General features: G+C 47.4%; 1 protein-coding gene across 1 annotated transcript in view; it reads right to left on the bottom strand.

Annotated features, from left to right (window-relative positions):
* The window catches only part of TTLL10 (tubulin tyrosine ligase like 10), a 48,965-nt gene continuing 22,463 nt past the window's right edge, over positions 1 to 26,502 (bottom strand). The window contains exons 5-14 of the mRNA XM_090024676.1: positions 24,066 to 24,231; positions 22,228 to 22,346; positions 21,206 to 21,326; positions 19,017 to 19,102; positions 17,459 to 17,630; positions 13,801 to 13,972; positions 10,036 to 10,176; positions 7,835 to 7,951; positions 2,157 to 2,250; positions 1 to 1,229 (exon numbers count right to left, since the gene is read on the bottom strand). Coding sequence (XP_089880802.1) covers positions 454 to 1,229; positions 2,157 to 2,250; positions 7,835 to 7,951; positions 10,036 to 10,176; positions 13,801 to 13,972; positions 17,459 to 17,630; positions 19,017 to 19,102; positions 21,206 to 21,326; positions 22,228 to 22,346; positions 24,066 to 24,231 — 1,964 coding nt within the window. The 3' untranslated portion in view covers positions 1 to 453. The remainder of the gene's footprint in view (positions 1,230 to 2,156; positions 2,251 to 7,834; positions 7,952 to 10,035; positions 10,177 to 13,800; positions 13,973 to 17,458; positions 17,631 to 19,016; positions 19,103 to 21,205; positions 21,327 to 22,227; positions 22,347 to 24,065; positions 24,232 to 26,502) is intronic.

The following is a 26,502-nucleotide window of genomic DNA, read 5'->3' on the forward strand; positions in this document are numbered from 1 at the left end:
ATGATTAAACGGCATGTTGCAAATATAATGATACAGGATACACAATGCGATACAAGAGTATTGCTGATTCGGCTTCTCCCAACATTAAAATATATGCTCTAGAAGAGGACATCGGAGTTGGGGCTTTCAATCTCATGCCAGGGATTTATAGCATGCTATTACTGTTTCCGCAACCAAAGCACAGTGGTATTTCTTCCTTAATTTGTGGCTCTGGGAAGGAGGGGAGGAGGAATCGAGTGACTGGGGGAGTAAGTGTTACATGGCAGGTCACTTACCAGTGCGTTGCATAACGATCTCTCCTTTTTGTTTTTTTAAGGTAAAAAAAATTAGCTTTTAAAAATCAGCAAATGATTCCATGAAATGCTTAGATATGTCACAGATATCGAGCGTTTTGGAGCAGGGCTCTGTCCTTTATAGGAAAGCACCACATGTTCAATACATAGTAATCTCAGGCTAAGACGCGCGATGGGACACCTTCTTGTTGTCCTGAGGTGACTCGGAGCCCTGGGGCGCAGCAGCTGCCAGGCTCTCATGGGTCAGCCGCGTCCCCTGGGCTACAGAGTGGGTGGTGGCTTGATGGAGGGGCTTGCTGTAGCCTTTCAAACATGGGCAGCAGTCGGGGACCATGGACTGGAGATGCAGAGACACCATCTGGGAGCTGGTCAAGGTGACAGTGCTCAGGTCCTCTTTGGTGGCGGTGTAAGGTTGAATCTTGAAGGTCTGCTGTAACCAGGCGCTATAAGAGGTATCTTCTGAAGCAGCCACTGTAGGAACGATGGTGCTGGCTTTGTCCTTGTCAGAACCATCATCCACCCTGGGCTTTACAAGGCTCTCTGAGACCCCCTCAGGCTTGATAACGTGTTGATGGCAGGTACTGCTCACCTGGCCGGGTCGGAAGGCGGATTTCTCTGGGCGGTAGCAATACAGGCTGTGCGTGCTGGAGATCTGCACTTGTGGCATGCTTAAGACTGTTCTTTGGGAAAACTTGGTAGACGGGGAAGTGGGATTCTTGGGAGGTTTCTCGATTGCCCTGGTAGGGGTCTGAGTGGGTGGGCTGGTACTCTCTGCAAGTGACTTCTGGCTTTTTGTGGGACGCATGGCATTTTTCATCTTTAAGGATCTGGATCCAGGAGCATCCCCATTGTAGAGCAGCACAAAATGGCAGAGTGTCTCCAGTGGTAATATCCTCTGGCATTTCAAGCACTTCTTGAAAATCTCAAGAGCCAAATCTGCAAAGGGAGATATGAGCATGACATGGCTACACATCGCTGCACAAATACACGCTACACTGCACAGTGCACAAGGGACACTGAAAGGAAATGCAATGGGGACATGTACAAGTCCCCTAGCATGAACCTGCACGCACATGCATGCGTACAAGAAAGTCATATATCTACGAAAGAGAACAAAGCCATGACATTACTTGTGCAAACATACACACGCACACCAGGCCATAGACAGCATCTATATAATGTATGCCATTGGCATCGAGTTCACTCCTTTTTAAGCCATGTGCTAATGGGGTGAACAGGCATCCAAGTGCTCACACCGTGTGCATAGATGCAAACTGCATGAGCATTTCTTAATTTCTGTGCATGCAAAATAACGTGCAGGGGACAAGGGGCACTTTCAGATATGTGCGGGGAGGCGGGGAAGTGTGTGAAAATGCAGTCCATACATTTTAAAGAAAGGTATGAGAAAAACACTTCCAAGGTCTGGCCTGAGCAGATTTCTGCCCTGTAGCTGGCTAAAACAAAGACAACATTTCTAATGGGGCCAAGTGAGGGTGGGATTTTCCAAAGTACCTAAATGCCTTAGAGGCACAAGTCTCACTGAAGATCCAGGGCTTCTTTGATTTGTAAGTCATTTAAATGTTTTTGATGGGACCATAGCAGCATCCACTGATGCCAAGATGTCTATTGCCTGTAATTGGCATTAAACTACGATTATTGGTCTCAAGGGCCTTGACAAAGTGGCTAGAGTGAGTCTGGATTCTCTCTGCTTTATTTTATATAACAGAGCTAAGATTTGGTTTAAATAACACAAGGCCACAGGGACCCACTGTTGTGCCTTTGGTCTCCGCAGGCACCTGTCATGGGGGGTGCTGAAAAGGGCACAGCTGGGGTGTGTGGGCACCACAGTGCTGGCCTACTTACCGAGAGTCTCGTTAACCACGGTGGGGATGATGTGCTTCAGGACTTCGCAGTTGGTGTGCAAAGCAGGGTTTGCATTCATCTCCAGGAGCCATACCTGTAGAGGACAGGCACAGACAAGAGCCTGAACGCAAAGTCTGAGCCCTCTAAGACCTGGACTAGTGCCCATTCAGGGGCACATTGACCACCTGGATTTTCTGGAGAGCAGAGATTATCGAATAGATCCAGTAAACTCCCTAGCTCAACTACCAGTGGATGATCTATCTCTACTTAGACCAAAGGCTCTGACTAGACTTAAGCAAACCCTTCCTAATGCCCAGGTAAAAGGCATCAAGCTGGAGGTTTTTATGAAGAAACAAAAACTTAGCAGATTTCCTGAAGCTTATGAGTCACTTTTTTTGTGTGTGGCTACTCCCGTCTCACTTAACAAGTGAGGCTGCTGAGGTTTCTAAGGAAGGCTCAGGTCCAGCTTTGCGGTGAACTTATCTCTGGTGAGTGCATCAAGTTTTTGGGGGCCTGATTTCAAGCAAACCCAGGGCCTCAGTTTCCTGGAAAAGTGTTGTTCCCATTGTAGAACCATGTGATATGCTGAGTTTTGCATGTCTGGGCTCAGTCTCATTTTGAAATGCAAGGCCTTTTTAGCTCTCGTGCCCCAATTTGAGGCAGCATGATAGTAGAGCTGTTAAAAAAAAAAAAAAGTTGCACAAATCCTTGGGCAATAAAACAACCAAGTTTGTGTGGGTCTATTAAATACTTCAACAGGTTCAAAGAAAAACCCACCTCTTCAGCCTCTGCTTCTGGCATAGGGTACTCCAATTCATGCATACAACATGCTGGGAAGCATTCGCTCTTTTTCAGGAGGGTTGTTTAATGACATAAGTGCTCTACAGCTGTTTATTCTGATGTTTAAATGCTGTAGAGAAAGGTACCCTGCCTCCATGTGCGTTTCTGTTTTCTCCTCTGGAAATTGCATTAATTAGAAGGATCAGGTGCACCGTTTTATCTGCTCTTCTCCATTGTGTTTTACTAAGAGGAAAACAAACCAAGCCAATTATTTGTCATTTTCTTTTCATGTTCAATTTGTTTAGGAAAATGAAAAGGCCCAACAGAAGGGGACTTGCAAAAAGATGGGAGACCTTTCAGGAAGCCAAATGAGCTCTTCTTTCAATGGAAATGCGGCGCAGGTGCCACTAGAGGACGCCTAAGCCATATTGACAGCTCTCCGCAAAATGTTTATTGTGCTGTCTGGAAACTTTACTCGGCTATGGCAAACTTGCATGATTTTTGTGCTGGCAGATAAACTCAAGGAATGCCCCGAAATGTTTTGAATGCTCTTTAGTTTCCCTTTCGGCTTCATGAGCAAATTTGAAGAGCTCTGTGTGCGCGCATTCATCGCACTCTCTTAAATGTCCCCCGTGGGTGAGGTGGCTAATCAGTCATCATCTCCCAGTTGTCACTTGTTCAGTCTCACCACTGCCCTGAATTACAGAGGGGCAGAGCGACAAACACCCGAGTGCACCAAGGTACTTAGGCACTGGATTCTCACTGAACTCAATGGAAGCGAGGCTCCTTTAGGGGATCCGGGTCCCCATGACTTGTCCATGGAGCGAAGTAAAAACCCTGGTTTAAGTGCCATGCACACGGGGCAATGGGATTTTCAAAAGCACCTTAAGCAACTTTTGGTATCTGCATCTCATTGAAATCAGTGGGGCTTAGACTTGAGGCACTTTTTAAAAGCCTCGTAGTAGTTGCTCACTTGCATATTTAGGTACCTGAATAGCTTTAAACCAGGGGTGGGCAAAATGTGGCCCGCGGACCAGATGCAGCCCGCCAGGCCATTCTATCCAACCTGCAGGGCCCCTAAAAAATTTAGAAAATTAATATTTTAATAATATCCTGGCTGCCTGTCATGCGGTCCCCGATGGCTTGCCAAAACTCAGTAAGCGGCCCTCTGCCCAAAATAATTGCCCACCCCTGCTTTAAACAAATAAGTTCTTTCACACCCTGCAGCTGAATAATAATATAAAAAGATGCTTATTAGCACCTAAATAAGAGACAAATCTTGAACAGCCTGGCACCCAGAGGCATCAGCTTTTCTAGAAACCTGGAGATTTATTTTTGTGCTTAACCGGGTGCTCCTTTTTTATGTTTTGCTTTGAGTTTCCATTTTGTCATGTGTGGAATAGGAATAACACCAGTTAGCTGCCTAGGAAGAAGGGTCGGGGGTGGAGATTAGTTAGATAATGTTGGTAAAGTGCCTTGAAGATATAAGTTGCTATTTAAGTGCAAACTGTTTAATACAATGAGCTGTGGAAGGAGGAAAACACCAGCACAAACCAAGATAAGATTTTTTTTTTGTCTTTCAAATTGCTTTTCCCTCTCTGGGAATCAAGCAGGAATCTCTGTTTCTTAATATCGTTTTTCTAATTGCCCTGTTCTCTTGTGATTTCAGGGCCGACCTGGTGGGTGATGCAATTTACTGTCCTCAAGGCAGGTCTGTTTTCCCATTGCATTAATAACTCCCACCCTGTCATATTTTTCTAGCCAGTGGCTTTGTCCGTGAAAGGCAGCACTTGCACAGGGAGTGGTGGTGTTCCCATTGCTTGCAGCACCACCAGAGCCTGTGCTGTTGCTTTGTTTTTTACCTGCGTAGCCTCGGTGCATACCCTGGGGAATACATGCACACGCACGTGCGCACACGCATGCACACACACACAGGTTTATCAGGGTTGCTTGGGAATACGGCAATTAAAAGATTTAGACAGCATCATTAAGAAGATGCTAGCCACAACTGCAATCTCAATGCACTGCTGAGGTATGGAGAAAACCCAAATCCGATGTTTTTTGGGGAGAAGTCGTCTTTATGCTCTGGGTTTGTACTGTGCTGGGGCTCCATGACTAGACTTTGTGGGTCTGCTGCAATGCAAAGAAAGATGATGATAAAGCTGCTCATTCTCCTGTGCCCATACCCATGTGCCTGAAATTGTGAGCCCAGCCCCACCTGCTCTAGGGACTATTGAGGGTGGCACTGAGTCACTGAAGCGACTCTGCTGAGATTCCCCAAATTGCTAGCGGCAAAAGTCACAAACATAACTGGTGGACTTTTCCTTCCTCTCACTGTCCCGGTGAGGTAGATGCTAATGAGTAGGTTTTATACTGAGCTCCTGGCACGGGGCCTGGTGTGGATCCATCCATCTCTGTAGGGACCCCAACCGTCTGGGGAGAATTTTTTTTTTATTAATATATTTCATGTTCCAGGTGAAATTGGCCAAATCAGTTCCAAATCATATTGACTGAGCAGAACGTAATTGTTCCAAAAACCGTATCGATTGAGCAGGCAGAACTCAATCGTTCTAAACACCATGTACGGCGCTACAACCGGCGAGCATCCTCTGTCCCAGGCTCTCACCCTGGGACTCCAGATACTCCCAAATCCATTGGCAGGCATCTTACATGCAGGCCCAAGCCCGGAGATCTTGGGATTTGAATGCCCCCAAGGAGAATAGGTAGCAGGGCCATTGAAATGGGTAGAACTGCATAGCTTTATAACGAGGGATGTTCGCCCTTTATCCACATCGTGCCCCTCTACTGTAAGGTGACTAGCCAACCTGATATTCTCCCCTGGCTGGAGAGCTGAATCCTTTTACTGCTAGTAAAAGACCTCCAGTCCACATCTGTCTTCTGAGCCTCCCCAGAGCCCCTCTGTAAGACTGATGCAATCCTTTTTGGTAAACAGGTTCCCTGATGGGAGACCGTTTCGCGTGAAACCAGCCCGGAGGCCCGCTGTGTCTGTGGGTCTTTGCAGGGTGGCTCAAGAGGAGACAGAATGGCTGTGAAAAATGAGCCCTTCCTCCACTTCCCTCCTCCCTTGCCTGCCCTCACTCCCCCTCTTCACAGCTCAAACATGAGCACAGTCAGTGCTGAATGGGGTTGTGGCTTCTCAGGTCCTGTTCACACACATGGGCAGTCTCAATCAGAGCTTTGGAAAAGAAAATGCCCTTCAGAGACTGGGCAAGGCAGACGCCCTCTTGGGGTGTCAGTTCAGAAGGATGCAGGCATTTGTGTCTCAGAAGAAAAGGGAAGAAAGGAGGGCTTGAGCTACCCACAGACACTTTTCATCCCTTTCACGTGCTTGTCTTAAGTTAGCTGTGGGGAGGAAGCTGCTGGAGACCCTACAGAGCAGGTACCGCACAAGAACTGGTATTGCACACCCCCTCTTCACACTGCTTTTTTTAGACCGGAGGGACTATCCCCAAGGCTGGAAAGATGTTAGAGACACAACAGCAGACACAAGAAGGTGCCGAATCAGGAACTCATAATGTCTACAAGCACCCTGTGAGATCAGCCCAGCTACCATGTTGTGGCAGACTTGTAGGAACAATGAGTTGAAGTCCCTGGGCCTGCATCTCTTGCATCTTGCACCGGTTCAACACTGAGGTGCCTCCACTGACCCCAGTGGACCCTCTCCTGTTTCCAGTGGTACAAGTGAAAGAAGAACCAGGTTCAGGGCAGGAAAACCTGGAAGAGTCTCTAGCAAACAAATAAGCGCACACATTTCACAAACACCTTTCCCATGCACTTCAACCAATTCCCAGCCAGGTCCCACATTGCTAAGTCTCCAGTTTCTCAGCACTGAAACCCCCACTCTGGCTTTAGATCAAATAATCCTAAAGAAATGTATCTTGTTTATCTGTCCCTCTATAAAATACATAGGGAGGGAACAGACTCCAGGGACCATGTTTGCACTGAAGCAAAGCTAAAGCTTTTAATTAACCACACAGGGATTGCCACAATAGAGTGATATTGGATCTCCCATTCTATTTCAGGTTTACACAGCCGGGGCTTTGCATGCCAACATTGCAAAAGACAATTGCTGCTGAAACTTGAGATGTGCCAGTTTCTCTGTCTTTGCCATTTACTCTCTCTCACCATTGACTTCCTGCACAAAGGGGGCTATTGTTTGGGGGCCATGTCCTGCGCTGCATACATTTACTTCTGCAGTAGGGTTTGCTGCTCCCCTCCACTTTTTTTGCTGGAATATGTTTGTATTTAATTCCTTCTTTAGCGACAGGTCCACAAAAGGGAAACCAACCAGATGGCTGTCCATTATGCTGAGGCCAGGTGGTTCCACGAGAAGTTGTTGCATCGAAGCGACGTGATTGTTGTGTTCATCGTTTCATCTGTTCTTAGCAAGACTGTCTCCCTCTCTTACCTTTTAGTCACTCTGCAGCTTTGTTCTGTCAAAACCCACAAGCTACATGAGGCTGGGATGCCTTGGTGCCTGGGTGGCAAATGTAGTGGGGCTATTGGGAACATGGTCCTACTTTTCCGGTTCGTGATGCCTTCCCCCCACCCCTGACCCAGGACTGAGAGTGATGCCCCAGCACGGTGTGACAGGAGGTTCTGTGTAGATACATTTAGCTGCCTTCAGGTGGGGTGGAAAATCAAGGCCAGGCAGTTTGTGGCAATTACCGATTTCATGATACTTCTTCCTGTTAATCCCACTCTTATCCAAACTTCAATCAGAGTTTTAAGCAGATGAAGTATACTTTGTAGAGCATGCAATGCTCTCCCTAAATTGCTCAAGAATTAGTATGAACTCAGAGCAGCTATGTGTTATTAAATATTTGGCTTCTCAGAGGTGGCTACACGAATGGAGGGAACACGGTCTTGCTTCATACCTTAAAGTTCTCATCTATCAAGAAATCGCAGCCGATGAGATCAAAATAGCCCAGTTTGCATTCCAGCTTGGCCTTGACAGCCAAGAAGCACTGCATCATGATCTGCTGCATCTTCTTCTGAAAGACACAGGAGAAAGGCGGTTTAGGATCAGCATTAAATGCACAGGGCCACAGCATGATAAGACATGGCACAGTGACCTATCAGTTCGGCAGAGCCACCTGGATCAGCAAATCCTCTCCTCCCTGCCTCCATAGAGATGATTTCCTACATTTTCAAATTGAGAGGGTCTGGGAACCAAATGGAGGTGGCTCCAGGGGAGTGTGCAGTGGTGTTAATATAACCCTCTTTCCTTTTTTAATGGTCTTAATGTTCCGCTAATCAAGCTATTCTTTCTTTTGCAAACTCCCTGTCTGTTGGCTGCTTCTGGTAACGTAGCTCTGCAGACTGTTTTTAACTCTAACTAACCCAGGTGCAGAAATAACTTTCTGTTAAGCACTGGATGCACTGTCAGGATGCTTGAGAAGGTTTGATTTTGCTTTATGAATCTGGAAGAGATATACATTTAATTCTAATGACTACAGCACTAAAGAAACAGCATCTTTTGAATTGTTGGCCTAGTTGTGTTTTTCAATACATAATATAGGATATAGCAAATGAGCGCACTTTCCAATAAAGCTATATTTATTTTTGCTTTGACGTTGAACTGAATAATATAGCCGTAGAACACCCCAGCCCCCCCAGCATATTACTAAAGTTTCCAGTTTCTTTTTACCTGGAGAAAAATATATGTGCTGTGTGATATGGATTATAGGGATGATGCACCACAACACCTGCACCCCGCTTTTCACGATCCTAGATCCAGCCGTGGAACCAAACCATATGTTGACTATGAGACAAAAACCCACATCTCAATGTGGGATGTTCTCAGCTTCATGTTGTTACAGTCCTGCATCTGGCTTCTGCATATTGCTGTCACGCTGCCCTGCAGGACTGGAGCCCCAGATCCTTCTGCAGAGTGAGCATCTAAAGAGACTACTAGTGACTGATGTGTGGATGTGGCATTTGGGGATGTGGTCATTGTGAAATATGGCAATTTCTTTCTCTCACAAGTTACCACCTTTCTGCATTGCAGGGCGTGGGCTACCGGCTGCAATAACACAGAGCAAACTGTAGCAGTGGAAATGAGTGTGGTTCCTATTTCTGACTGAAACCATAACATGAGAGCAGACTGGTGAAATGTTGCTAGATCTCAGTGAAACTCAGGTTTAGCCTAAGATGCTTCCTACCTGGTTTCCTAAAGTTTGGGTGAAAAGCTAAAGGGCATTTTAATATTCTTGGCATTTAATTTCCCTTGTTTTTTTGGTCAACAATCCAAACTGAAAGCTTGAACACCCTTTTGCCTTCTTCCCCCTTCATTTCTACCCACAACAGGTGTCCCAAGCTGCATTAGAGCCTTAATATACCATCAGCATCAGGCTGGTGAGCTGCAGGGGCCCGGAGAGCGAGGCTCTTCCTTCGTTCTTGTGTTGCTAGCAGGAAGATGGCAGGAAAACAAGGTTGCCTCCACTTCAGTGGAAGAAGGGGCTATCTCGGTGGCTCACAGAGAGAAGGGTGAATGGGAAGGAATCACACCACAAAGTATTAGGCCCTCAAAAGTGCAGACTGAGACTAGCCAATGTAGGGCAGGTCCTCAATGCACTGGAGCATGATAATGTTGGACTGGAAACGTGAAGCATGCTAGAGCACCGGTACTGCCGCCCGCTGCCCTCGTTCATTAATCCCCCCCAAAGCACATTTAAAGTGAACTATTTAACCAGCCAGAAGCCAAGACTGACATGAATAAAATGAAAAACTCCCATCATTTTTGTTTCCACAGGGATTTGGCGGGGGTTGTGATGGATGACACCAAACTCCCCGCATCGTAGCTGCTGCCTTCAGCTTCTGCTGCTACCAGACACCCCATCAGGTGGTGAGACAGGCACCTGGCTGGGGTCTCTTGACCCCATCGCTCTTTCCTGCCCAGAGCAGGGGGTCGGACTCAATGATCTAACAGGTCCCTTCTGACCCTAGAAATCTATGAAATCTTTGCTCAGTGCTCCTGCCTTTCCCCTCGGGCTCCTGAGAAGCAATCACGCTTGCCCCCTCCCCTCTCTTCCAGGTCCATACACACACTACACACATGCCCTGGCCACACACTCACAGTGAGCACAGTGAGGACCCAGTCTCTGGGGAGGCCTTTGGTCTGCTTGAACTTCTCATTAACATAGCTGTTAAAACGCTCCATCCGCCACACCGTCTCCTCCTTCAGCTGGCTGTACAGGGGGTTCTTCTTCTGCATGTACTGGGAGGGGAGAAAGGGAGAAAGCAGAGGGATGGTTAAATTCCCTGCTCCCCTCTGCAGGGAATGGAGAGGGGGGAGAGAGGGATGCTAACAAGGAACCACTTGAACCACACTGGGCAGGCCCCTGGCACCAAGGCAGTGCCATGAAGGTGGTCACACTTTCTCAGAGGGTTTAGCTCTTGGAGCTGGGGGCCCTAGCTTGCCCAGCAGGATTGTTTTCGGGCACAGTTACACTAGCTGACCTCATGCTCCATATGGAGCAAAGAGACGTCCCACTACAACTCTCTATATAGGCAGGCCCCGCAGCCCACTTGCAGCCCAGCCTGGAGCTTCATTAGTAACGAATTATTATAATTCTTCGTGTTCCTGCAGCACCCTGCACACAAGGCTCCTCCAATGTTTCAAGTGTCTCGATAAGTAGTGAATAACAAAGAGAAGCCACTTGACCAAGGGCAACCGATGCATCGATGAACAGAACCTATAGGCCTGAGTCTCAGTTACACTGAACTTCCTTCCCAGTGACTTCTTCCAGTGAGCAGGGATGCCCCCCTTCTCCCCTGAGAAGACCCACTGTGCGAGTGGTCTCTCCAGGCCTGCTTCAAGCCCCCGAACTTTGCAATGCATTGGGGTCCCATTAGGCAGTGCACTAGGACCCCAATGGCAGTGCACTTCAGCCATTTTCAGCAATCTGAGTCCACGAGAACCAGGAGCTAGGTTACAGCAGTGTTTGCGGGCCAGAAAGGACGGCTTAAAACATTGTTAGCCCCCTTCCCCTTTCCAGCTCAGGCACTACAACAGTGACCATGAATCATCAGCCACCAAGAGCCCTGACTCCTGTTCTCCTTACTTATGCCATTGGCTGCCACTGTCCAGCTGAGACCTCGCAAGCAAAGGGTCTGTTACCCCCCAGTTGTGAGGGAGCTGCATTTTTCTTAAAACTGTGCTGTTTCTATGTGTGTGCACTAAGCCTCCAGCCCAGCACAAGCCAGGCAGGGCCAGGTCTTTTCATAGACCTGGGGTAACTCTTCGCTGAAGCATCTGGCTGATGGCAGGGGAAGGCAAGAGGGAAACATGTCTGGGAAAAAACAAAAAAACCCTCCGTGTGTGGGTCTCCAGTGACCCAGGGAGAGGGATTTTCCATTCCACTCCCTTCTTCATCCCCTGGTAAGAGTTTAGTGAGCACGGGGAGCTCTCCATATGCAGCAGCCAGCCTGGATTGCAAGGATATTTGCAACAGAATCAGTGCTAAGGTGCAAAATTTCTGCTTGGTGGAGCTGCCATTGATGCCTCTCATGGTTCCAGTTTAAGGCACTAAGGTGGTCAAGAGGCAGATGAGGACTAACCCTTGCTGATCCCTAAGTGTCACATAGGGAGTCCTTTGTCCTTCTATTCCTAACCTTCCCCAGGATCAGGGCATGCTGGCTTTGGGCCGTGTGAGCCTGCTGAAAACAGAGACCTGACCCGAAACTTGCTGAAGACCCTCAGTTGCTCTTCCCAGCCTCAAGCCTCGGGAGGAGCAAAATTCGTGACGTGAAAAGAAAAGACGAGTGGATGAAGAGAAAATAATAATAACGTGAGTCAGAGTCAATAGATTCTGGAGTCATTTGCTCCGGTGGGCAGCACTGGCCTATGCTAATCATTTGGCCCAATAACCACACACTTATTTGGGGGCTTAGATCTTACTTGTCAATGATCAAGCGAAAGAGAACGTGTGTCCACCCCTCCAGCTGGGTTATAAGACACTGCAGAGCTCTACAAAGAAACCCAGGTTGACAATGGGAACAGGCATGGCCCCAGCAGCAGCAGCTTTCAAGCTTTCTCAGTCCAGTTTCCAGACTCACTTGTGCATAGTTGCAGGGTGGGGAGGGAAGAGGGATAAAAAAACCTCTTTGTTTATCGCCTGCTTCCTGAATCATGCCATGAAAAGTCACTGGACAATGAAAGGCAGGGGACATACTACTAGGGTAATATAAGGAAAGGGAAGATTTATCCTGGAACAAAGAGCCCTACTCCCCCAGACATATGCTCAGCTGCGAAGGCAGACAAAGGTGAATTGCCAAAGCAAGTTAGGTTTCTATTTAAGAGAGAAAATCTGAATCATGACCAAATTTCTGAACACAAAGCTGGGAGGGGGAGGGAGGGGATTTTGGCTTATCTCGAGACAACAGGGACCAAATGTCTCTGATTAAGTGTAGGCTCATTAGCCTCAGCGGACTTACACCAGAGACAGGTTTGTCAAATTAATGTAATACTTATTCCAAATTAGGCATAGGGCAATGTGTAGACCCACAAAGAAAAATAATACATTGGAAACCTCTTTGGCGAGCAGTACCAAACACTTAGACCCAAATGGTGCCAGCGTTTGGCGAAGCAATGTTACCTGGAGAATGGCAACACGCTGCTACCCTGTTACCTGTCGGCAGGCAGGGGGAATAGAAGTGCTGTGCAGAAACTGGATCAGCTTTAGATTTGAAGCATACAAGGAACAAAAAAAAGCTGCTTTCAGGGGCTGGGGAGTAAAGGGAATGAAGGGAGAGTCGAGTGCAATTTGCACAATCCTAGTCATTGCCAGCTGCTCTGGAAAGTTTCCTTTCCCCACCTCCCGACAGGTTTCTCGGTAATTTATGCTCTGCTAATAAACACCTGTCCCTTGTTTGATGTCACTTGTGCCAGGGGGGTCTCACCTGAGCACCTGAATTCCCCCGTGGATGGCCCTAGAGCTGAGCAAACAACTCTGTTCCAGGAAAACAAGTGGCACATTGATAATGGTGTCTATTGCAGGAAGCGCGTACAATATGCAGTCCTGAACTGCCCTGCTGCCGCAGCAATAAAACTCCTGCAAGAACCAAAGCAGGCCAGCTTGGGGGATAGCTCCCTCTTGCTTTGGGCCACCAGGACTGTAGCAGTATACCCGAAGAAGAAAACACACTGCAAGCAAAAGAGTTCCCTTCCCTCTGCTTGCTTTTTACTCTGTATGGATAGACTCAGCTGGAGATTTTTTCCTGACATCATTCACCTGCCTGGTACAGTTGGGGCACAAGAGTTTTAATATTAATGAGAAGGGGGCAAAAAGGATGTTTGACCAAGAGGATGGAGCCCAGGCGTGAAGAAGGCTGCCTTTTCCCAGGTTTTACTTGGGAGGTGTAAAGCTGGCAAAGATCAAGGTATAATTTCAAGAGCCATGGCTCACTTGTGCACAGTCCATTACTTGTATTATGGCAACATAAAGTTTACAAGCCATAGGCACAAGAAGGACTAAGGGCAGAGATGGAAAACTGTTTCTCTCAAGGTCTCACAGGACTGTGGCATAGAACTGGACTTGATCCAGTGCCCTATCCATTAGATTACGATGCCAGGCATGGTACACAGCCCTGATCCCCCAGCCAGCAACTGTGCAACAATCACTCACTCATGTTGCATGACTGGAGAGATTGGGGGAGCACCATCTCTCAGTGAATTGCCCCTGAGCCAACCTCTCCCCACTTCATCCATACAGACCTTGACTGCTGTAGTCCATCACTCAGCCCGGATGCGGGGTACCTGGATGCTATTATGGTACCAATCAAGGTTCACTGCATTTAGCTACACATCTAGATTAGCTAAATAGCTACTTTTTCAGCTTACCTGGTTGGTCAGATGAGCGGTGAGATCATCAGAAGCAGCATCATAGTTGGCGCAGGTGAGCCGGACGTAGCCATGGCCGAAAAACAGCACGTAAGGCACCGTGCAGGCAATGAGGAGATAGGAACGGACATCAAACTTCTTCCCTTCAAGGAGCAGAGGTTTGTGGATATACCTGCCAGAGCAACGTGGCAAGATGAGACCTCAACAACAGAGCTCTAAAATGGGAATTAAAGGCTCACTCACATCCTCTACAAGTCAACAGGGAGGTTGGCATTGCCTTTGGTGGGTTATGAATCAGACCTGAAAGGCCAAATGGGGACAGGGCTATTCACAATTACCAATACCTTATTCCAGAAATATTCCTGATGAAATCAGGGGCATTATTGGTGGTGTGCACTGCTATTCAACAGGAGTACATTAAGAAACCCAAATGGAAGGGCATTTTCTGGAGACCCATTACTTACAACTACTCACAACTTCTATAGTTCCTAGCACTTGTCCTGACAATTGGATCTAGCGCCCCATTCCAGACTCTGGCACACTCCCAGGGAAATCAAATGAGAGGGTGGTGTAAATGAGGAGTGCACACTAGGTCCCTCAGTGTAGAAATAGCTTTGCCCCTTTAAAGAGCATGTCTGCTTTGAAAGTGAATGCATTTTAACATTGCATCATTTTACTCGATACAGGTCTACTGCCAGGGTATGCATCCGGTATTACAGTGCAACTGCTGCTGTTACTGATAAGCAGAAGTGGTAACTTATTTTCATCTCAACCACAAAGAGCCATAACAAGGAGAGTGATCTGGATTCTTTTCTGACTCAAGCATCATTAAGAGAAGTGTTAACAAAGAAACCTGCTTGGCTTTTACATCTTGGGTTGAATTTGCAATGAAGGCAAGGAGCAACACCCCCCGTCCCCCCATCCCTACTTCCTTTTATAAGCTGAAATAGAGCAGAGTGGTTAAAGAAGTGTATTGGGGCGGTTAAGCAAAGCTGTGGTTCATAGGAGACCCCACGCTTTAATTTTCTTTCTGTGCCTTTCCCCCAGTTGCAAGAGTTTTTATCCCTGACGCCTGCAATCATTTACAGAGAGAGCACGATTCAGTCTCTCATTGCAGTGACTGTGTTTTTGCAAAGTCTGGATTTTACTGGGTTGCCCGAATAACGGTGTAGTGTAGTGGGAACAGCCTTACAGCTACCCCGGGACAAATCTTGAGAAATTCTGAATATCAGAAAGTCCCATAAAGAAAAGTAAGGGCTAAATGGAAGCAAAATCTAACTTGCTCAGACTGCCCTGAACTAAGTGCTTCTGCAGTTCATAAGGGTGCCAAGGTACAATGCTGGGCAAAGGGAAAATATCACAGACTGATTGTGTTCAGCACAGGCCACTGAATCCCCTCTAAATGGAACAATGCTGTAACCATCATCGCTGCCTTTTCAACCTCCCTCTCTCCCCACTTCTGCTGTAGCACTCAGGGCAGCTCACAAAACAGGAATTTAAGACAGCAGGTAATACTAGATCATTTCCTTGCATCCTGGTTCTGCTGTTGGATGCTGCTGATACCTTGCAGAAGGCAGAGGAGCAAATATTAAATTTCTTGACACGTTCAGATAAATCAAATCACCCTCTACCTATTAGGTGCTGAGCTCTGCAGTCCACGATGGGCCTGACACTTGGTTTCCAGGCACCCTGGGCTCACTGCACATCACAAAGCAAATCTATTTGTCTCTTCTGTTCGAACATGATGCGTCTTCGGAGACAAGTGACAGCAGAGGGCACTCTTTGGAAAGCAAAGTGAAATGCAAGGAGGAGAAGGCAGATGTCAAAGAAGAATAAAAGCTCCTGCCACATCCCAGCGGTCAGAGGGAATTAGAAGTTTACCTGTAGTTGCTACAGAGCAGACAAAGTGTATGTGTGAACACAGAGATCCCGTCATACTCTACCCCTGGCAGCGATTTCCAGAGAGAAACACATGGTGCAACATGATGTCCTCCCTCTTCACTGCATGTAGTTAGATGCTTTTGTGAATAACGATACCCAGTTATAATATAATGGTTGACAATAGCAGTGTTTCTGGAAGTGCTAATAAAGCTTGGGTTTCAAGGTTGAAGCCAGTTTCTAGGTTTTGGAGGTCAGGATGGGACCCAGTAGAGGGGGAAATTATCCCTTGCATGGTCTAAATAATGGCTTGACTTGGCCTGGAATTTTTCTGGAAAGGGCGGGGGGGGGGGTTGTGCATTGTTTTCCTTTTGCAATAGAGCTGCCAAGTTGTAATATCTAAGTGTTGGAGCAGTGAACCAGTCTTGTTGTGGGAATATGCACAGATCATCATCTTTGGACCACGCTGACGGCCCTTCGGGATGAGTTGGTGATGCCATGAGTGGATTGCACCACAATAACCACCTGGCATGTATCACTGATGTTGTAATCGTACTATGTCCTGCCGTGAGGGTGTGGCATTGAGTATTGAGATGCTTGGAGTAACTTGTAAGCCTGACCGACTTCTGCCTGTTGTTTGTCCTAGGGTCGCTATCAACCTGGTTTTCTGTTTGGGTCTTTCCATGCCTTGTTTTCCCACATAGCCTAGACACTCTGGGGTCGAGAGCCTGTCTTGCTACTACTGCTGCTCTGTGCTGTTGGTGGTGTCTATTCTGCACATCAGCTCTGAAAACCTCCGCAGTCAGGCTTCACTCTGCCCCCTCTGTGGTCAATGTTGTAAAGCCTTTGGGGATGTGGCCAGTGAGGGAGATGCTGTAGAGTCTGGCTGCATGACCCTGATGCGGGGCATTTGCAGAAACATCAGAGGAAAAAAGCAATGGCAGTGGATAGCTGGTGAACATTTCGGATTTGCCCTCAAACCCGGTGGCTGTGAAATTCTTAGGAAAATATGCCATGTGACCAAGCAGACTTCAACAGATATACTGGAGGCCTAGACTGGCCTAGACTGGGTGGAACAGATGCTACAGCTGTACAACATGCAAAAACTTGGCACAGCATAAGAAGCTGGGATAATACCTCATTCAAATGGCTCTGCACAATGCTTTTGTCATGCATGCAGCTTACGGCATCTGGTCTTTTGAAGTCATTCTCAAATTTCCAGACAGAGATCATCTCAAATCTCCTTTTTGATGGAAAAGGTATGTTTGGAAATGACAGACGTGGGGGCATTGTGATGCTACCCTAAGAAATACCCCCTGCATAGAAAATGCGAGAAGTTGCAAGCCATTGAGAAGATATGGTAAGAACCTCACTAAATGGCTGTGAAAGGCTTCAGGATAGTAACACCAATAGGGTCTGATCAAATTCACATGGAGATCCATGAGCACTTTCCCACTGAGTTCAGAAACAAGCCGAGAGCCGTGATCTCCAGTAGGTCTGTGTTTGGAGAGATGCCTAATCCTCATGGCAATGGATGACATGGGTTACAGACAGCTAAACCAGAAGTGGTTCCCTTGCAGAAGCCAGTAGGAGCCTGAATCAACAAGGCTCGACCAGAAAATGAGAAAAGGGGCTCTGGATTTGGCCAAGAGAAGTGCTTTCTCCAGCAGAGAACCCAGTTCTCCTCATCTCCTGTTCTGCACCATGATCATGAGAAAACTTGTCTTCCCTATGGATTGCAGATCAAGGCAACAGTGTGTCCACATGCCTCGTTCTCTACCTTTGCACTATTCTTGCCTGGGGAGCCTTGTATGGCATTTTCTTGTAGGTGGGATCCTCCTCAAAGCCCTGCAGCTTGGCCTGAAGTGAGTCAATGCTCTTTTGGTTCATAAGCAGGAAGATGCCTCGACCTTGGTTGGAGCACGCCGGCTTGCAGATCCAGATCTGTTTGTCTGTGGAAAAGAAAGAATCTATTGTATTGAGCTTCGAAATGCAGTGGTGCAACTGGGAGAGCGGTGGGCAGCAGTAGGGGCTAGTGCCCTGGGTGCCAACTTAGTGGGGGAAGTAAAAAAAAAACCAGCACCTGTTTTTCTACACTGCTTTTGAAATATGCTTTCTTGGATAGTCATCTAAATGTTGTCTACCCCAATTAGAGAAGGGATCTGGGGCTGTGAATACTCCCCAGTGTTTGTATCACTTGAGAGAGGGAGCTGGAAGTGAATTTTGCTGCTTTGGCCACTTCTCATAATACAGCTGAGAACCTGTTGATACCATTAGATTACATTAGCTCAGTGTAATGCTACATGCGCTAAATGAGGGGGTTACATTTGTGGCTACTGGATTGTAGGCGATCTCTCATAGTGTTGAGCTCTGGGTTCAAGCCACAAATTCAGAACTGGTCTAAACAACCAGCAGCTGAGAATATCAAGGAAATAGCATTGCCCACTTTCAGGAAACCTGCCCTCAATTGCACCCATTTCCTTCTTACATTACTAACTTCAGTGAATACAGAATATGCCCTGAAGGGAGTTCTGCTTCCAGCTGCAGGGTGGTGGGGCATATGCATACATATGCAGCAGGCCTCCAGGATGCATTGGTTGGGTGGGTGGGTGGGTGGAGAAGCAAGCAAGCAGCTGACCAGAGGTGCTAACGAGGATAGTCAAGGAAGCCACTGAGGACATAAGTAGGTGGGAAGCCTGGGTCTGACAGTCAGAGTCCCAAGATGCAACTCAGTCTCCAGGGTCAGTTCAGCAACCTGAAGTTAGACTCTGTGTTCAGTGAAAAATATCCTCCGAGTCAGAGAAACTGGGGATGAGCAAGTTATGATCTCTAAATGACCCAAACTTCAGGAGTGCAGGCATTTGGAAGAATATCTCATAGGTCACTGGGTTGTCAGCTGTGAGCCTCCCTATGCCTGATGAAGCCTGTGTCCAAAAAGCAAAGAACTTTTTTTTCCAACTATTTAGTCAGTCTAATAAAAGATATCACATCTACCCAAAGAGTCTTGCCTGCCATAGGTCACAGATATTCACAGGGACTCATGAGCTCACTACTCAGGCTCCAGTCAGAACAGATCAGAAACTGGACTATCTGCAGGGTGTTTTCTCCCAGTGGACTTGGGGGCAGTTTGGAGAGGTACAGGGGCACCCTGAGAATGCACCAGTGATGTAAAGGACTTCAGTGGAAGGCATGGGATGTGGGGAGCAAAGGGGCCAGGGAAGCTCTGGTAATGCGCGTTTGCTCTTGGGAATCACCCTGATAGCTAAATTAAAGTCTTATTTCCAGCATGAGGTCTCTTGACCTCCTCACTGGCTGCTCACAGGGCCAAGGCTACTCACCATTGTAGACCTCAAAGAAGGCTTCTCTCTCATCCTTTATGTCCAGCCGATAGGATTCTGGAAAAAAATCTTCCATCTTCAGGATCCTGTGGGAGAAATGGGTGCAAGTCACACCCCCCCATCTCCATCTGCAGTCTTCTTAGGGAAGAGATGGGAAGGACATTGATGCGCCTGTGCAGAACTTTGGATTATGGCATTTTCTTTTTCTTTTTCCCTTTTGCAGTTGCATTCCCAAATGTTCTTGCTCCTAAGAACTGTCTTCCTTCTCTGCTGAAGGAAAAACCTGAGTCTAAACTCCAGACTCTAAACCCCTCCAAATTTTAGTGAAATGTAGCCTATTATGTGCAATCAGGTGCTCTGCCACAGACCTGGAGCCCCAGGAGGACTATCCCAGAGGGGCTGATCTAGACTGGCCATCATGGCAATGCCTGAATCACCTGTGGATGCAAACTGGAAGATCGAAACCAAACATGATCAAATGGGGCTACTCTAATGACACAAATATTTGTGCATGTGATGAAGCACAGACTATGGAGCACCTGTTTGTTTGCTGACTCCTTGGTGAGACCTGTACCAAGGAGGACCTTGCTGGGGCATTGGAAAGAGCCACTGCTGGTGTAAAATCCTGGGGAAAAAACATCTAGTTTGTGACAAGGACATGAGATGAAGAAGAAAAAGAAGCAAAGTTCAAATCTGGGTCTGAACTCAGAACCCCTCTAGAAGCATAATATCCTGGGTTTCCTCTGGCTTTGGGACAATGGTGAATATATGTTTTCTATAATGTATCAGTGGCAGGTGAGGTATGAGCAAAACTAGCACTTGGGACAGATTCATCTTGTGGAAAAAGCCATCTCTGGGGTTCGGGGTAGAGCATGTGCTACTGCAGGACCAACTATTTTCTTAAGCTCTAGAGTATTTCTGTTGGCCTCGATGATGGGCTCTATATGCTAGGTTTGCTGTACACTGAGAGTGTTTCAGGTAACCATGGCAGAGGGGGTTTTTGATAGATCACATAGCCCAGGAGCACAGGTGGTAATGTGCTGTTGTCTGATATCTACCCAGTGCTCCACAGCTTCCAGACTTCCCATCTCATCTCTCACCTGCAGCACGTGAGGGGGTTACTGCAACGGGTACCTTGGGGATCGTGTGTTTCTAGAGCCCCGGGAACATACAAAAGAAGGGTTGGTTTTTTTTCCCCCCTAACTCCCTCTTTTGAGGCTCAGGAACAAAAATAATTTAAGAAATTAAGAAAGAAGTACCTTTTTGTGTCTCCCTTTTCAAACCCAAAGAGATTGAGCTCACAGAGCAGGGGGGGAAGTGGTTTTTAGCACATCTACAAGCAAAGAGCAAAATGCATGCTCCTTTTTTTTTCAGGAGAAGAAACAGCTGAGCCCACACAACTGCAGACCAAGCTAAGGCCCATAAAAACATGTGTCTCCGAACATCTAGGGCAGGTTAGATCAGAAGAGGTGAAGCAAAAGATCTGAACCAAGCAATCGAATTGCTGCTGAGTGCAAGAAGCTGACTACTTTGTTCTGTTCAAAGTCACCATGGGCCTGGTCCAGAACTTGCTCCAGTTGGTAGAAAGACCCTCCTTGCTGCCTTTGAACTTGGGATCAGAGTGTTGAGTTTAAAAGCCGAGTAAAAGGAAGCAACAGGGAAGAAAGATCAGAGGTTAAAGAACCTGAGAAAAGAGCAGACAAGTGAAGAGAAACCACACTAAACACTAGATCTGATTGTGCTGGGTTACTTGGTAGGATATGCAGCATGATTACCATGCTATCTAGTGAAACCAAGGCTAAATGCAGTGGCTTGGGTAGCTTTTCAGCCAGTCCTTGCTTTATCCATCCTCAGGGGAGTTGTACGCCCTGGGCTGAATCACTCGCTTAATGATTTTGAAACGTGATAAGATCAAAGCAGAGAAGTTTGATTAGAGCGTAATCCAGATGCCTGAGGAGGAGAGAGAGAACCCTGAATCATGGCAAATAGGAGGAAGGAGTTGTTTTAGCCACAAAATAGTGGATGAACCAAGAATTCCTGTGGTAGATCTCCCAAGCCCAGCTCTAATGTTTGGGTGACCCCCAACCAGAGCGGTAGCTGTTTGTCCAGCCAGGTCATGCTTGGGGTACCCCTTCCAATTAGTATAGGTTTCTAATATGGCCACATCTGATAGGATGGAGAGGCCTTACTTGGTGTTCAAGGTCTTGCTGATTTTGCTCATCACCCGCTCATACTCCCGCAGGCTGCACAGAAGGCCAACTTTGGTAGTAAGGACTTTATTGTTGGGGATCTGGTAGAGAAGCTGTTCACCTGTATTAAAAACAACAAACCCTCTCTTTAATGGATTGCACAGCACAGTCTGGGTCTGCTAAAAAAAACCTAGGGAGGGGGCCCTGGGCCATTGAGTTGAGCCCTCTGTGTTTATTCCCAGGCTATCATTAACGAAATCACCACTTTGGATTCCCAGCACAACAAAGGGCTTGTCAAGGAGCTGAAAGGAGGGAGCAGGAAACCATCAGCTGAATATGAGCACCTACTCCCCCTCCTTCAAAAGCTCCTATCGTCCTTCTGAATGAACAGGACAAACACCTTAGGAAGTCCCAGCTTAGCTCTTCTCTGCCTCAGTTTCCCTGTTGCTAAAACCGTTGTGTAAACACTACATAGCAAAACGAAAAATGTTGTTGCCCTGAAATAGCTATATATGAAATAGCTCACAGACTGTCTTTGGACTATGCCGAATCCATCCCAAAACGGCTGGTCCTGGAGTATTTGCGGCCATATATACACATTGCCAACAGCCACACATCACTTGATCGTTTCAACAATCCGTGTGTTGGGTCATGCGTGTAAGAAATGGGCAGGGGGTACCATGAAGTCCAGATGTACGGCGTGACTCAGTCATTTGGTGTCATGTACTATTAAGCTGGGTTGCAATGTTATGGCTAAGAGCAGGATTTGCCCAGATGCTGCCTCTGACTCTCACCATGTACACAACCTGCTTCATCTTGCTATCTGAGCCAATACAGTGGCATCTTCTCGTCTTGCCAATTTAAACCAGCTTACCCTCGTCTGAGTTCACCTCTGTGTGTCTTTCCCCCCTCTGTCCTCCTGCAAGGATGCCCAGGCACCGCTGCCCAGCCAGAGAACGGTTCTTCTCCTTATGGCCTCTCTGAGTCACCACTTCCCTTACAGCCCACTTCGACCTCTTTACCTTCTTTGAAGTTGTAATAGGTCTCCCGACACTTAGTCTCGCACCACTTCAGTTTGTAATCCTCCCTCTTGTTGTCATAGATACGCTGCCAGCCCTTGCTTCTGCAGTAGATGCTCACCCTACAAGGAAAACAAAACAGCAAAGCAGCTTCTGCTGTTAATGAAGACTTAATTAGCTCAGGGGCCTTAAATTCCCCAAGGGTCTCTTGGAGGGCTGACTCAACAACACCTAGGAGCCCCGAGGTGAAGAGAGGAGGAGGGAAACAATTTCTCTCCCTCCTTTCTAGCTAATTAGAGTGTATGCTGGTGGGACTGTCACTTCACACTTAGCAAGTGGGGTGGTACCACGGTTCCTGGGAAGTAACAGCCTCTTTAATGAAGGCTGATATATCAAACAGGGTTATTGTAGTTGGGATGGAAGTGGTCCTCACGGGATCTTGTATTGCTTTGCACAGTGCCAGGCTTGGCCAGAAACCTATCAAAGACCTCAAAAAGAGGGGATGAAGTTGTCACGGGACGGACAGACACGTGACTGTAAATAACAGGTTTCCCCTGCTTTATGAGGGTTGTGTATGTGCGAATTCGCTCTTATGCGATGACCCTTTTTATACCAAAAATTCATTCTATGCGAGGTAAATTCACTTATGCGATCGGTGGGGTGGAAGCTGACAATCAGCTGCTTTGTGCGGTGCATTGATGCCATAGGAGGAGGAGGAAAAAAATATTTGGTGGGTGGCGGTGCCCGGGCCCATCAGCACGGCACCCCGGGAGCTGTAAGCCATGAAGACGCCTGGCAGCAGTGCCCGCAGCCACCGCTCAAGGTGGCGGGTGCCTGTGCTTCTGGAGCTGCAGCTGCCCCGGGAGCAGCGCTATGCCACGTCAGTACAGTGGAGATCTTGGAACGTATCCCTATTTGTTACATTGTAAAGTGGGTTCCCGGTATGTGAATTCGAGTTATGCACCGTTTTCCAGGAACGCACCTACAGCATAAAGCGAGGGAAACCTGTAGAGGGAGCTGGTGTCTGGGTAGTTAGGGGGAAAATCAGTAAATATGAAGCCTGATACATCCCCCACCCCACCGGAGTTTGCATCTAAGGTTCTTAGGTTCATGTGTCAAAGCAGATCTTGGTAGGTGAAAAAGGTTTCAGAAAACAGGTTACAGGAATGATGTGACGGCTGGGGGAAAAAATGCCTTCAAGGCAAAGATTTAAAAAGTTCAGTCGGTTATGGTCTGTGTGTTTGTAGATCATCTAAAATAACAAGGCCTGGTTCCCTAGGCACCATAAATAAATAGGGATGCTGAAGTTTATTAAAGACAATGTTGAGCAATGGTTTGGCTACAGTTTGCCAATACCCACCTACAGAACAGACCACTGATAACAACAGATGGCTCTTGAAGTTAGCAGGAAAAAACAGATAATAAGTGGGGGGAACTATACTTTTCAGAGGCTTTCACAAGAGCCAGATGATACCAGCCATGTTGTGCAGGAGCTCATGTTATACAGTGCTGATGGGTTAAAACTAGGGTTGCTGCGGGGCACCGACTCTGCTTGGCTCTGAGTGATTTCTGAACAACACAACAGGATTTGGAGGCTGGAAGTTAAAGCCAGGCAGAGCCAGAAAAGAATAAATGACTATTTCCTTAGCAGTGAAAGCAGTATTACAGGACGTCCAGGAAGAACTTCGTCACTGGGAATGCCTAAATTCAGACTAAATACCTTTAAGTGACAGCTGAAACAGAGGCTTGAGGCAGAGATGAGGGTGGGAGGCTCTACAGCTTGTCCTAAACAGGAGGTCAGAGGATTGTAGCTGGTGTACCATAGGAGAAGAACTACTTACAACCCTGCTCCGTTAGCACCACCAATGTAAAAGAATGGCCCCGGCCCCTGAGGCTCCGGCTTCCTCTCTTCTGGCTCATCCGCTTCAGTAGCTGTCTTCTCATTTCCTTTATTCCCTTTACACCTGGCTTCATCCACCAGCCTCCCTTCAGAAGTATTGGAAGCAACTGCAAGAATTGGAATTGGGGAGATTTCAGCCAGCCTGAAGACAACTTGTCTAATGAAGTCATGCCACCGCCACCGCGGGGAAGCTGGGAATGGCGAAGACTTTGTGCTATACAGATTAAGTGGCATCACATTGCACAGTTTCCAGATAGAGGAGGCATTGGAGATTCTTCTGAGGGCAGATACTTGGGTGTAATAACACCACTAGCATAGGATGGACGTGTACCAGAAAAATGTGCAAAGACATCTTTGCTGGTCTGTTCTAAGTACGGTGCTCAGCCAGGGCCCAGCGTGAAACGGAGACGGGACTTGGTTGCAGTTAAAGCACAGGGCTGAAATTCAGGAGAACGGCATTGCTACAGACTCCTTGGGCAATTTTACTTCACCTCTGTGCCCCAGGTCCTTATCTGCACATGGGGATAAGAACAGAGCTGGAAGGTACCTCAAGGAGGTCACCAAGCTCCTACTGAAGGCAGGATCCTCCCTGCCCAAACCAGCCCAGGCAAAGGTTTGCCAAACCCAAGCTTTAGATCTTCCAGCGATGACTATCTCGCAGCCCCTCCAGGGAATGTGTTTCAGTGCCGAACGACCTACATCTAATATCCAACCCAAATTTCTCTGGTTGCAATTATTATATCCCTGGGGGGGGGGAGGGATAGAGGGGGACTGCATGGATACATTTGTTATTGCTGCAGGATCATAGATATTAGCAAGACGGGGCTGTAAAATGCCTAGCAGTAAGTCACCCCTATCAGAAATGCAAAACTACGAAGTCTGTAGGCGTTTTTGGCTTGGGTAGGGAGGACAGACTAAGCCACTGTTTTGCCAGTGGCTCCACTCAGACTAATCGCATTTGGAAGCAGATGTTTGTGTGTCTGTTTTACAGCCTCTCAAATTTTGCCAAGCATGCAGGACATGACGGTCCTGGGGTCTCTTTTCCAGAGCCAGGCAGCCGGGAAATGGAACGGTACAGATTTAATTGTGAGGACGACAGTGGTAGTGGGTACGTGGGTGGGAATGAGAAATGTTCAGCTTGCTTCAGCTTGGTAACTAATCAGGTCAGGCCTTGTCAGGCTTCTGTTACTTTTTCTGAGATCCTAGGGCTCAGAATCTAATGAATTTGCAGAGGATGATAATGATTTTCAGAACAACACTAATGAGATCTGCCTCGTTTTCGAGGGCTGCAGTCTGATTTCTGGAGGAACGGACAGGGCCAACATACAGTTTCAGCAAACAGGAGACAGATAGCTAGCTTTTTTGCCTCTACTAGGTATGACAAACTTGTAGTTGAGAGGGTTGAACCAGGCCTCAAAAAATATGGGGTTGGTCCCTGCCTCTCCTACAGCCTCCCTCTGCGATCTGAGCAAGGTTTAATAGTTTCATAGTTTCTAGGGTCGGAAGGGACCTGAGCAGATCATCTAGTCCGACCCCCCGCCGTGGCAGGAAAGAGTACTGGGGTCAAACGACCCCGGCAAGGTGTACATCAAGCCTCCTCTTAAAGACCCCCAGGGTAGGGGCCAGCACCACTTCTCTTGGAAGTTGGTTCCAGACCCTAGCCGCCCTGACTGTGAAGTCGCGCCTCCTGGTGTCCAGTCTGAATCTACCCTCTGCCAGCTTGTGCCCGTTATTCATGGTTCTTGGAGCCTTGCCTCCCATCTGCAAAAGGAGGCTGATAATGATTTCTTCCCCCCATCTTTCACTGATGTAGACTGTATACTCATTGGGACAGGAGCCACCTCCTGTGCCTATGCCTACTATTATGCTACTCTCTGGTGCTGGTGGTTGTGGCTGGTGTTCAGTTGGTTAAACTTTATACACCCGTCATTGTTAACACGAGGCTTTCCTAGCAGTGTTCATCTGTAGATCTCAAACTGTCCGATAGAAGCTGTCAGTATCTTAATAGAATGAAGCCTTGATCTCAGTCGGAGGTTTTAAATTACTACCCTAATATCAGCTAAGATTTTCTAGGTGCTGTTACCATGCAGGTCAGCCCTGTCCTCATGAGAACCATTCTTATTATGGGTGAACCATTCTATAGCACACACAGGAGACAATGCTCTTTCAGCCACATTATGCACCACTATTGACCAGTTACCTTACCATAGAGACTACATGCAGAACCTCAGTGCCATCACAGTCTCCAAAGCCAATTGCTTGCTTCGCTAGGCGAGATGCTAAATGCAAAAGTGTATGATGATTCTCCCGACTGGCCCAGATGCTGTCAATAGGGATGCTGAGATGGACTTCAGTGGGAGCATAAGGACGGAGGGGTA

The sequence above is a fragment of the Crocodylus siamensis genome, chromosome 12 (assembly GCF_052110815.1).
Source record: "Crocodylus siamensis isolate JL-2025a chromosome 12, ASM5211081v1, whole genome shotgun sequence".
NCBI classification, from domain to species: Eukaryota; Metazoa; Chordata; order Crocodylia; family Crocodylidae; genus Crocodylus; species Crocodylus siamensis.